Source organism: Salvelinus alpinus, chromosome 32 (genome assembly GCF_045679555.1).
Source record: "Salvelinus alpinus chromosome 32, SLU_Salpinus.1, whole genome shotgun sequence".
In the NCBI taxonomy this organism is placed as follows: Eukaryota; Metazoa; Chordata; class Actinopteri; order Salmoniformes; family Salmonidae; genus Salvelinus; species Salvelinus alpinus.
Window position 1 is genome coordinate 810,482 of NC_092117.1, and position 12,951 is coordinate 823,432.

The window sequence follows — 12,951 nt, forward strand, 5'->3', positions numbered from 1 at the left end:
TACCAGTCAGCGTATATCCTGAGAACCCTCCACTAATGCCAAACATCTCACTGTTACCAGTCAGTGTATATCCTGAGAACCCTCCACTAATGTTAAACATCTCACTGTTACCAGTCAGTGTATATCCTGAGAACCCTCCACTAATGTTAAACATCTCACTGTTACCAGTCAGTGTATGTCCTGAGAACCCTCCACTAATGTTAAACATCTCACTGTTATCAGTCAGTGTATATCCTGAGAACCCTCCACTAATGTTAAACATCTCACTGTTACCAGTCAGTGTATATCCTGAGAACCCTCCACTAATGTTAAACATCTCACTGTTACCAGTCAGTGTATATCCTGAGAACCCTCCACTAATGTTAAACATCTCACTGTTACCAGTCAGTGTATATCCTGAGAACCCTCCACTAATACCAAACATCTCACTGTTACCAGTCAGTGTATATCCTGAGAACCCTCCACTAATGTTAATCATCTCACTGTTACCAGTCAGTGTATATCCTGAGAACCCTCCACTAATGCCAAACATCTCACTGTTACCAATCAGTGTATATCCTGAGAACCCTCCACTAATGTTAAACATCTCACTGTTACCAGTCAGTGTATATCCTGAGAACCCTCCACTAATGTTAAACATCTCACTGTTACCAGTCAGTGTATATCCTGAGAACCCTCCACTAATGTTAAACATCTCACTGTTACCAGTCAGTGTATATCCTGAGAACCCTCCACTAATGTTAAACATCTCACTGTTACCAGTCAGTGTATATCCTGAGAACCCTCCACTAATGTTAAACATCTCACTGTTACCAGTCAGTGTATATCCTGAGAACCCTCCACTAATGTTAAACATCTCACTGTTACCAGTCAGTGTATATCCTGAGAACCCTCCACTAATGTTAAACATCTAACTGTTACTAGTCAGTGTATATCCTGAGAACCCTCCACTAATGTTAAACATCTCACTGTTACCAGTCAGTGTATGTCCTGAGAACCCTCCACTAATGCCAAACATCTCATTGTTACCAGTCAGTGTATATCCTGAGAACCCTCCACTAATGTTAAACATCTCACTGTTACCAGTCAGTGTATATCCTGAGAACCCTCCACTAATGTTAAACATCTCACTGTTACCAGTCAGTGTATATCCTGAGAACCCTCCACTAATGCCAAACATCTCACTGTTACCAGTCAGTGTATATCCTGAGAACCCTCCACTAATGTTAAACATCTCACTGTTACCAGTCAGTGTATATCCTGAGAACCCTCCACTAATGTTAAACATCTCACTGTTACCAGTCAGTGTATATCCTGAGAACCCTCCACTAATGTTAAACATCTAACTGTTACTAGTCAGTGTATATCCTGAGAACCCTCCACTAATGTTAAACATCTCACTGTTACCAGTCAGTGTATGTCCTGAGAACCCTCCACTAATGCCAAACATCTCATTGTTACCAGTCAGTGTATATCCTGAGAACCCTCCACTAATGTTAAACATCTCACTGTTACCAGTCAGTGTATATCCTGAGAACCCTCCACTAATGTTAAACATCTCACTGTTACCAGTCAGTGTATATCCTGAGAACCCTCCACTAATGCCAAACATCTCACTGTTACCAGTCAGTGTATATCCTGAGAACCCTCCACTAATGTTAAACATCTGGCTGAGATGTGATCTCTGACTCTAACCGACTCATGCATAATAGAAGTATACAGTCTGTCTCTATTTGCAGTCCAACCAAGGTGCACGGCCCTAAAGAAGGCTCAAAGGCTGAACTCATTGTTTTCAATAATAAACACTTTTTATATCTGTGAGTAAAACAGAACTCATTTGGCAGCAAACTTCCAAACAGGAAGTGAACATTCTGAAAATGAGACTCTGTGTCAGGGCCTGCCTATTCAACTGGCTTATATTTATGGATCTGTATGCACTTCATACGCCTTCCACTAGATGTCAACAGGCAGTGGGAGTTGGAATGGGGTGTCTAGCTTGATCTGAGGTCGAATAAGAGCTTTTGGAGTGACAGGTCTGGAAATTTCTTTGTCTTCGAAGGCGCGAGAAGGAACCCCACATTGCCTTCTGAAAACCGTTCGGTATACACGGCTAATATCTCCGGCTCTGATTTTATTTGATACATATTAGAAAAACATCATAAAGTAGGTTTTTTCAACCGAGTTTTATCAGTTTATTCAACGTTTATTGGGACTTTTGGAGTTTTCCGTTCTTTGCGTCAAGAGAGGGTGGGAATGTTAGCAACCTTGGCTAGCATTGTGGCGCGAATTCGACAGGAGAATGGACATTCTAAAACCAAACAACGATTTATTCTGGACCAAGGACTCCTTGTACAACATTCTGATGGAAGCTCTACAAAAGTAAGAAAACATTTATGATGTTATTTCGTATTTCTGTGAAATATGGTGATGCCTATTCTCCGCCGGTTTGGTGAGCCATGTCTAGCAATAACCCATGCTGTATGTCGTACTAAAGTTATTTTTTAAAATCTAACACAGCGGTTGCAATAAGAACCAGTGTATCTTTCATTTGCCACACAACATGTATTTTTTAGTAAAGTTTATTCAAACTCATCTAGATTAGAATCCATCTTCCCCTTGTGCCCTAAACAACAGCCTACACTATTGTCCCCAGATGATACTAGTTGGTCGGAACTTGGATGTGGTGTGAGAACAGGTGTCCCCAGTAGGTGATATAAATACGTATGTGTGTTGAGTGTGCGTGTCCAGTGAGCGTGTGTGTCCAACGTGTCAGTGTGTGTGTGTGTGTGTGTGTGTGTGTGTGTGTGTGTGTGTGTGTGTGTGTGTGTGTGTGTGTGTGTGTGTGTGTGTGTGTGTGTGTGTGTGTGTGTGTGTGTGTGTGTGTGTGTGTGTGTGTGTGTGTGTGTGTGTGTGTCAGTATGTGTATGTATCACTGACACAGGGACACTGAGGAAATCCCAAATAAATCATCCTCAATCCTAAACCCTGGATAGAGGGGCTCAGTGAATGTGATCAGGTGGGTCAGTGTGTCAGAGGAGGCTCTATAGAAGGACAGCGTGCCGGCTGGCCAGTCCAGATACACTCCTACTCTGTGGGATCTGGAGGAGGGGACGTCTATGGTAGTGGGATTATTATTGTGCCTGGCAGCGTAACTGTTGTCAGAGCAGAACAGACTCCAGGACTTGTCATTGTATCCAAGCCAACAGTCCTTATCCCTTCCTCTCCTGTTGATTCCTTTATATGTCACTCCTATATCAGCCCCCATTATACCACTCCACTCTACCTCCCAGTAACAGCGCCCAGTCAGACCCTCTCTACACAGCACCTGTCCACAGTCCTCAAATCTCTCTGAGTAATCAGGATACGGCTGCTTCGCTCTCCTCCATGTCACCTTTCCGTTCTCCTCAGACAGAGAGAGGTGTCTGTGTACTGTGTTTGGGTCCAGTGTGAGATCACAGACATCTGATGGATGAAAACAGACACAATATTGGAAATCATCATCATTGACATTAGAATGTTAACTCACTTTTCACTAATTCATTAAATGTAGATGTTTCTAGTTATCAAAAAGAGAAGTTAAGGTATCTTGAGACTTGTTGAAGACTTGTTGAATGATATGTTATACTGTATGGTAATATAAAACACACATATTCCCATTAATTACGCACACACACACACCTGTATGCATCATGAACACAAACACACATTTCTAATGTAACACGCGCCACACACTTACACACACACACACTGGACACACAATGGACACACACACACACACTGGACACACAATGGACACACACACACACACTTGACACACAATGGACACAAACACACAATGAACACACACTGGAGACAACCTGGAGACACACACACACTGGAGACACACACACTGGACACACACACACACTGGACACATACACACAATGGACACACACAGTCAGCATATCATTTGTCCAAGTGGTGGTAAGAATGTTTGTCTTCACTAGCCTGATAAGTCAAACATGTCTGATTTGAACATTGACATAAACCCTCTACATACTTGAGTTTCTCCAGTCTGCAGTGTGGATCCTCCAGTCCAGCAGAGAGCAGTCTGACTCCTGAGTCTCCTGGGTGATTGTAGCTCAGGTCCAGCTCTCTCAAGTATGAGGGGTTTGACTTCAGAGCTGAGACCAGAGAAATACAGCCATCCTCTGTGACTAGACAGCCTGACAGCCTGCAAAGAGTCAAATCATATTAAAATCACACTGCTAATCTTTGGTCGTGAAAATAGTGGCAGTATATTCTTTTAAAATGTTCAGATACATCAGTGTACTGAAACCTGCCATATCTATTCATACATTAATGTTTCATTATTAGAAATGACAAATTATCAAAGTATTGTCGTAGATTGAAAAATGTATGGTACAAATATTTGAGTAGACTGACTGACCAGACCAGTTTAAAAAGCAGTATCAGTCAAAAGACAGACGAGGTATCAGATTTAGATTGTATTGAGTATACTGTCCACACCATATCTATGTTGAAAGTCAAGCTAACATTTTAAATGTGGCTCTATACGCCAACATTTTAGATTTGAGATCAAATGTTTAACATGAGGTGACATTGACGCATTTGCAGTTTGTTTTGGTTGTGTTTTGCCCAATAGAAACTGAATGGTGGAAGATGACTGGATACTTGTCCGTCTAAGTGAGTAGATAACATGTTTCTAAACACTACTTAATTAATCCTGATGATGCCATGATTAATACAAACCATGAATGAATCATGAATAATAATGAGTGAGAAAGTTACAGAGGCTACAACAAAACATGCTAACCTCTCACAATTACCAATAACAGAGGCTACAACAAAACATGCTAACCTCTCACCACTACCAATAACAGAGGCTACAACAAAACATGCTAACCTCTCACCATGACCAATAACAGAGGCTACAACAAAACATGCTAACCTCTCACCATTACCAATAACAGAGGGGGTATGATCTTTGTGCCTCTGTAACTTTCTCATTTATCATCATTATTCACGATTCATTCATGATTATTCATAATCATGGTAGCAGCCACATGAATGTAGAAGTGTTCAGAAACATCTTCTATTCTTACTGACAATACAAGTGAAGTGACTCCAAAATGACAGGACATTATTCACCATTCAGTTTCTATTAGGAAAAACATTCCAAAAAATACAAGACAAACTGCAAATGCATTCAACAAGTTAGTAGAATCACAAGCTTGATGTAAACCTGCCAAGAGATGGCCGCACACCAAAACTCACGGACCAGGCAAGGAGGGCATTAATCAGAGAGGCAACAAAGAGAACCCTGAAGCTCCACAGTGGAGATTGGAGAACCTTTTCAATAGGACCACTTAAAGGCGCACACTCCACAGAGCTGGGCTTTACAGAAGAATGGCCTGGAAAAAAGCCATTGGATAAAGAAAAAAATAAGCAAACACATTTGGTGTTCGCCAAAAGGCATGTGGGAGACTCCCCAAACATATGGAAGAAAGTACTCTGGTCAGATGAGACAAAAATGTAGCCTTTTGGCCATCAAGGAAACGCTATCACCGGAGACACCATCCCCAAAGTGAAGCAGCATCATGCTGTCGGGATGTTTTTATCGGCAGGGACTGGGAAACTGGTCAGAATTGAAGGAATGATGGATGGCGCTAAATACAGGGAAATTCTTGAGGGAAACCTGTTTCAGTCTTCCAGAGATTTGAGACTGGGACGGAGGTTAACCTTCCAGCAGGACAATGACCCTAAGCATACTGCTAAAGCAACACTCGAGTGGTTTAACCTTTTCTTAAGGGGAAACATTTAAATGTCTTGGAATGGCCTACTCAAAGCCCAGACCTCAATCCAATTGAGAATCTGTGGTATGACTTAAGATTGCTGTACACCAGCGGAACCCATCCAACTTTTTTTAAATGTATTTATTTTTATTTAACTAGGCAAGTCAGTTAAGAACAAATTCTTATTTACAATGACAGCCTAGGAACAGTGGGTTATCTGCCATGTTCAGGAGCAGCACGACAGATGTTTTACTTGTCAGCTCGGGGATTTGCTCTAGCAACCTTTCAGTTACTTTTTTTATTTTTTATTTTTTATTTCACCTTTATTTAACCAGGTAGGCAAATTGAGAACACGTTCTCATTTACAATTGCGACCTGGCCAAGATAAAGCAAAGCAGTTCGACACATACAACAACACATAGTTACACATGGAGTAAAACAAACATACAGTCAATAATACAGTGAAAAATAAGTCTATATACAATGTGAGCAAGTGAGGTGAGATAAGGGAGGTGAAGGTAAACAAAATATATCAAATATATATATAAATAAATAAATATAAAAAAGGCCATGGTGGCGAAGTAAATACAATATAGCAAGTAAAAAAAAAACACTGGAATGGTTGGTTTGCAGTGGAAGAAAGTGTAAAGTAGAGATAGAAATAATGGGGTGCAAAGGAGCAAAATAAATAAATAAATACAGTAGGTAAAGAGGTAGTTGTTTGGGCTAAATTATAGATGGGCTATGTACAGGTGCAGTAATCTATGAACTGCTCTGACAGTTACAGGCCCAACGCTCTAACCACTAGGTTACCTGCCGCCCCAACTTGAAGGAGCTGTAAGTTTTGCCTTGAAGAATGGGCAAAAATCCCAGTGGCTAGAAGTGTCAAGCTTACAGAGACATACCCCAAGAGACTTCCAGCTGTAATGGCTATAAAAGGTGGCTCTACAAAGTATTGACTTTGGGGGGTGAATAGTTATGCACGCTCAAGTTTTCTGTTTTTTTTCTTATTTCTTGTGTGTTTCACAATAAAAAATATTTTGCATCGTCAAAGTGGTAGGAATGTTGTGTAAATCAAATGATACAAACCCCCCAAAAATCCATTTTAATTCCAGGTTGTAAGGCAGCAATATAGGAAAAATGCCAAGGGGGGTGAATACTTTCTCAAGCCACTGTATCCGTTTCACGATTTAGAAAAATGTAAGCACTTTATGTATCTAGTCCCCCTATTTGAAGAACTCATAAGTATTCTAACCAATTCATTTATAGTGTGTTAAAGTAGTCATAAGTTTAGTATTTGGTCCCATATTCTTTGAACACAAATCAAGGCTGTGACTGCCATGATTGAGAAAGATCATGAATAATAATGAGTGAGAGAGTTACATAGGCTACAACTAAACATGCTAACCTCTCACCATTACCAATAACAGAGGCTACAACAAAACATGCTAACCACTTACCATTACCAATAACAGAGGCTACAACAAAACATGCTAACATCTTACCATTACCAATAACAGAGGCCACAACAAAACATGCTAACCTCTCACCATTACCAATAACAGAGGCTACAACAAAACATGCTAACCTCTCACCATTACCAATAGCAGAGGCTACAACAAAACATGCTAACCTCTCACCATTACCAATAACAGAGGATACAACAAAACATGCTAACCTCTCACCATTACCAATAACAGAGTCTACAACAAAACATACTAACCTCTCACCATTACCAATTACAGAGGCTACAACAAAACATACTAACCTCTCACCATTAACCTCAAATAAAAGGTGACATTCTGTACTGTCGCCTAATATGAAACATTCTATCTCAAATCCAAAATGCTGGAGCGTAGCACCAAATTGAAAATGGTAAACCTCACTGTCCAAACACATATGTTGTGGACTATGTGTGTCTGGTAAACACATGTGGATCTGGTGAACAGTTATCACTTGTTGACCAACTACAGGAATTCTGACCCCAGAGTCTCCAGTTTACAGTGGGGATTCCGCAGTCCAGCAGAGAGCAGCTTCACTCCTGAATCCTTCAGGTCATTGTTACTCAGATCCAGCTCTCTCAGGTGTGAGGGGTTTGACTTCAGAGCTGAGACCAGAGAAGCACAGCCTTCCTCTGTGACTCCACAGCCTGACAGCCTGACAAAGAGATCATCATGACTTCACAAACACACTGTTAATTTAACGGGTAGTGTAGAAGGACAATGGTAAATACATTTGGTTTCTTCTTTCAAACAACATATTGAATCCTCTTCCGTATTGTATGGTCAATATGTTATACTGATGGGAACATCAATGCATTGATTCAAAATTATAGTATATCCAAATTTGAATACTTATTTTTCTCTTAACGTAATATTTAAATATATTGTCATAATGCTAATTTCACCAATGAGCCAATGATGATTGACAAGGACGAAAGGAACGAACCCTAACATTTGGCGAGCTAGCCAGGAGTGAGTGTCACTGCGGTTGGTAGAGATTCTACACCATGGTGCCAGAGCTCCAAATGAAATAAGGTAAGCAGACACTCGTTTAATCTAAGTCTGTAATTAAATGGCGTTTACTGGTGTGGTTTCCCTCTAACAAGTGGCACCTCACTCAATCTAAATGAAAGACATACACGTTGAATATGATATAGTCGGATCTTAGTTTGGAGAAAGTACGTAACGGACTATTGGTGAAATGCATGTTGTCAATATAGGATGAATGAAATTAATGATTGATGATTTTTATTTTGGGTAATAATGCAGGTGAACATTATTGAAATACTAGTTTTTATTTTGAGAGGTGATTCAGTAATGATCATCTATTTTATTTTGGCTGTGTAATACGGGTGACTATTACCAATACTAGTTATTTTGGTTTTGAAGAGGTGGTTCAGTATTGATCTTCCATTATATATTGGGAGTAATGCAGCGATCATTACTTTATGTTATTTTGGTTTTGGAGTGGTGTTTCTGTGTTAATCATCCATTATATATTGGGAGGTAATGCAGCGATCAATACTTAATGTTATTTTGGTTTTGAAGAGGTGGTTGTAATACTCATCTTTCTATTTTATTTTGAGTTGTAATGTGAAGAGACCATTACTGTCATACTAGTTAGTTTCTTTGGGAGAGGTGATTCAGTGATAATAATCATCTATTTTATTTTGAGTTGTAATGTGAAGAGACCATTACTGTCATACTAGTTAGTTTCTTTGGGAGAGGTGATTCAGTGATAATAATCATATTTTTTATTTTGTAAAGGTAATTCAGCTACAATTACCAAATACTAGTTATTTTGGTTTTGATTTTTACTATATGACTAAGTTATTTTGAAATTTGTCATGTTTATTTTGAAGAGGTACCCAATGGCTGAGTTGAGTTGGTTATGAATGGTGCGTTGTATGTTTCATTGTTTGTTTGTCTGTGGATGATGGCGGGAGTTATTGGGTAATGGCCAATAGTGGAATAGAAAATTAGGAGTAGGACAGAAGTTATTCTAATAAAAGGTTGAACGTATTTGTTAGTGACAATTTCCTACCATAGGACAGTATTGGAAATGTACAACCCCTTAGTATATCAGTAAGAGAATTATACAGACGTTCTGTAGACAATTTCCCAAAAATATATTTTGTGTTATTTTGTGATCCTATCACCACCATGGGGCACTGATGTATAACATATAACTATTACTCTACACCCTTAAGATAAAACATTAGGAATTGAAGTTTACCATGCGGTTGTCTCTGTGAGGCCCGTGTGTGAAATATATTTGAATATAAGTAGAACCATTTACTATAGCCTGGATCAAGTGAGAGTAGATTTAGGATTACAGTATCACCCACTGTTATTTTTTTTATATATTTTTTTTATTTCACCTTTATTTAACCAGGTAGGCATGTTGAGAACAAGTTCTCATTTCCAATTGCGACCTGGCCAAGATAAAGCAAAGCAGTTCAACACGTACAACAACACGGAGTTACACATGGAGTAAAACAAACATACAGTCAATAATACAGTACAAAAATAAGTCTATATACAATGTGAGCAAATGAGGTGAGATAAGGGAGGTATAGGCAAAAAAAAGGCCATGGTGGCGAAGTAAATACAATATAGCAAGTAAAACACTGGAATGGTAGATTTGCAGTGGAAGAATGTGCAAAGTAGAATAATAAATAATGGGGTGCAATGGAGCAAAATAAATAAATACAGTATTTAATAAATACAGTGTTTGGGCTAAATTATAGATGGGCCAGGTACAGGTGCAGTAATCTGTGAGCTGCTCTGACAGCTAGTGCTTAAAGATAGTGAGGGACATAAGTGTTTCCAGTTTCAGAGATGTTTGTAGTTCGTTCCAGTCATTGGCAGCAGAGAACTGGAAGGAGAGGCGGCCAAAGGAGGAATTGGCTATGGGGGTGACCAGAGATATATACCTGCTGGAGCGCGTGATACAGGTGGGTGCTGCTATGGTGACCAGCGGGCTGAGATATAGGTCTGTAGCAGTTTGGGTCAAGAGTGTCCTTCCCTTTGAAGAGGGGGATGACCGCAGCTGCTTTCCAATCTTTGAGAATCTCAGACGACACGGAAGAGAGGTTGAACAGGCTAGTAATTGGGGTTGCTACAATTTCAGCAGATTATTTTAAAAAGAAAGGGTCCAGATTGTCTAGCCCGGCTGATTTGTAGGGGTCCAGATTTTTCAGAACATCAGCTGACTGGATTTGAGAGAAGGAGAAATGGGGAAGGCTTGGGCGAGTTGCTGTGGGGGGGTGCAGTGCTTGTCTGAAAATGTTGTAGTTAGGGATGGAGATTTCAGAGTTTTGGTGGACTTCCTAAGCCAGGATTCAGACACGGCTAGGACATCCGGGTTGGCAGAGTGTGCTAAAGCAGTGAATTAAACAAACTTAGGGAGGAGGCATCTAATGTTAACATGCATGAAACCAAGGCTATTACAGTTACAGAATTCATCAAAAGAGAGCACCTGGGGAATAGGAGTGGAGCTAGGCACTGCAGGGCCTGGATTCACCTCTACATAGCCAGAGGAACAGAGGAGGAGTAGGATAAGGGTACGGCTATAAGCTATGAGAATTGGTCGTCTAGGACGTCCGGAACAGAGAGTAAAAGGAGCAGGTTCCTTGGGGCGATAAAATAGCTTCAAGGTATATGTAAAGACAAAGGTATGGTAGGATGTGAATACAGTGGAGGTAAACCTAGGCATTGACTGATGATAGAGAGAGAGATATTGTCTCTAGAAACATAATTGAAACCAGGTGATGTCATCGCATGTGTGGGTGGTGGAACTGAAAGGTTGGATAAGGTATAATGAGCAGGGCTGGAGGCTCTACAGTGAAATAAGCCAATAAACACTAACCAGAACAGCAATGGACAAGGCATATTGACATTAACTTCTTTATGATAGGGGGCAGCATTTTCACTTTTGGATGAATTGCGTGCCCATAGTGAACTGCCTCCTACTCTGTCCCAGATGCTACTATATGCATATTATTATTACTATTGATTATAAAACACTCTGAAGTTTCTAAAACTGTTTGAATGATGTCTGTGAGTATAACAGAACTCAAATGGCAGGCAAAAACCTGAGAAGAAATCCAAACAGGAAGTGTGAATTCTGAGACTGGTCAATGTTCAACTCATCGCCGATTCAATTCCCTGTAACATATGGATTCCTACGCCTTCCACTAGATGTCAACAGTCTGTAGAACGTGGAATGAAGCCTCTAGTGTGATGTGGGGCCGGGTGGGAGGTGTTTCAGTCATTGGTCTGGCAGATTGCCAGTTCCTGGTCACTCGCTTTCCTCATGATATCGCCTTGCGTTCCATAACTTCTACAGACATGAAGGAATGCTCCGGTTGGAACGTTATTGGATATATATGATAACAACATCCTGAAGATTGATTCTCTACTTAGTTTGACCAGTTTATTCGACCTGTTTTACTTTTTGAAGTTTTCGTCCGAGTTCGCCTGCATCTGCGTGAGCGTTTGGACATGTGCACTAAACATGCTAGCAAAAGTAGCTACTTAGACATAAGTAATGGACATTATCGAACAAAACAACGATTTATTGTGGAACTAGGATTCCTGGGAGTGCATTCTGATGAAGATGATCCAAGGTAAGGGAATATTTATGATGTAATTTCGTATATTCTGTTGACTCCAACATGGCAGAGAAATTTTATTATTTTTGAGCGCCGTCTCAGATTATTGCATGGTGTGCTTTTTACGTAAAGTTTTTTTGAAATCTGACACAGCGGTTGCATTAAGAACAAGTATATCTTTAATTATATGTAAAACATGTATCTTTCATCAAAGTTTATGATGAGTATTTCTGTTATTTGACGTGGCTCTCTGCAATTCCTCCGGATATTTTGGAGGCATTTCTGAACATGGCGCCAATGTAAACCGAGATTTGTGGATATAAATATGCACATTATCGAACAAAACATAAATGTATTGTGTAACATGATGTCCTATGAGTGTCATCTGATGAAGATCATCAAAGGTTAGTGATTAATTTTATCTCTATTTCTGCTTTTTGTTGAGAAAATGGCTGTTTTTCTGTGGCTATGTACTGAGCTAACATAATTGTTTAATGTGCTTTCACCGTAAATCCTTTTTGAAATCAGACATGTTGGCTGGATTCACAACATGTGTAGCTTTATTTTGGTGTCTTTCATGTGTGATTTCATGAAAGATTGATTTTTATAGTAATATATTTGAATATGGAGCGCTACATTTATTCTGGCTTTTGGCCAAGTGGGACACTACCGTCATATACATATCCCAGAGAAGTTAAGGAGAGGCATGCTTAGCCAAGTGATCATAAGGGTCCAGTGAGTAGTGAGGTTGGTTGGGGTCACGGCGATTCAGACAGCTAGCCGGGCCATTGGTAGCAAGCTGGCAGAAAATGGAGAGAAGATAGAGGTGAATTTATATAGACATATTCCTACATATTACACCCTTTTTACGATAACCCTATAGAGGCTAGAAAAACACATTACAGACAGACTATCTAAATAAAAAGCCGGAGCACCATGGCACAGTCAAACCAGGATGAGGAGATAGGAGCAATGAAGCCTGTCACGCCTGTTGAATATATGCAAAATAAGTTTCCTGCTGTGGAATTTACAGTCACT

At 40.0% G+C, this 12,951-nt stretch overlaps 2 protein-coding genes across 3 annotated transcripts in view; one reads left to right on the forward strand and one right to left on the reverse strand.

Annotated features, from left to right (window-relative positions):
- Positions 1-12,951, forward strand: part of LOC139562714 (NLR family CARD domain-containing protein 3-like) — a 473,339-nt gene that overhangs the window by 253,087 nt on the left and 207,301 nt on the right. The gene's annotated exons all lie outside the window — the stretch shown is intronic.
- LOC139562716 (NLR family CARD domain-containing protein 3-like) overlaps positions 2,787-12,951 on the reverse strand; it is a 259,825-nt gene continuing 249,660 nt past the window's right edge. Inside the window, exon 14 of the mRNA XM_071380679.1 lies at positions 2,787-3,462. Coding sequence (XP_071236780.1) covers positions 2,930-3,462 — 533 coding nt within the window. The 3' untranslated portion in view covers positions 2,787-2,929. The remainder of the gene's footprint in view (positions 3,463-12,951) is intronic.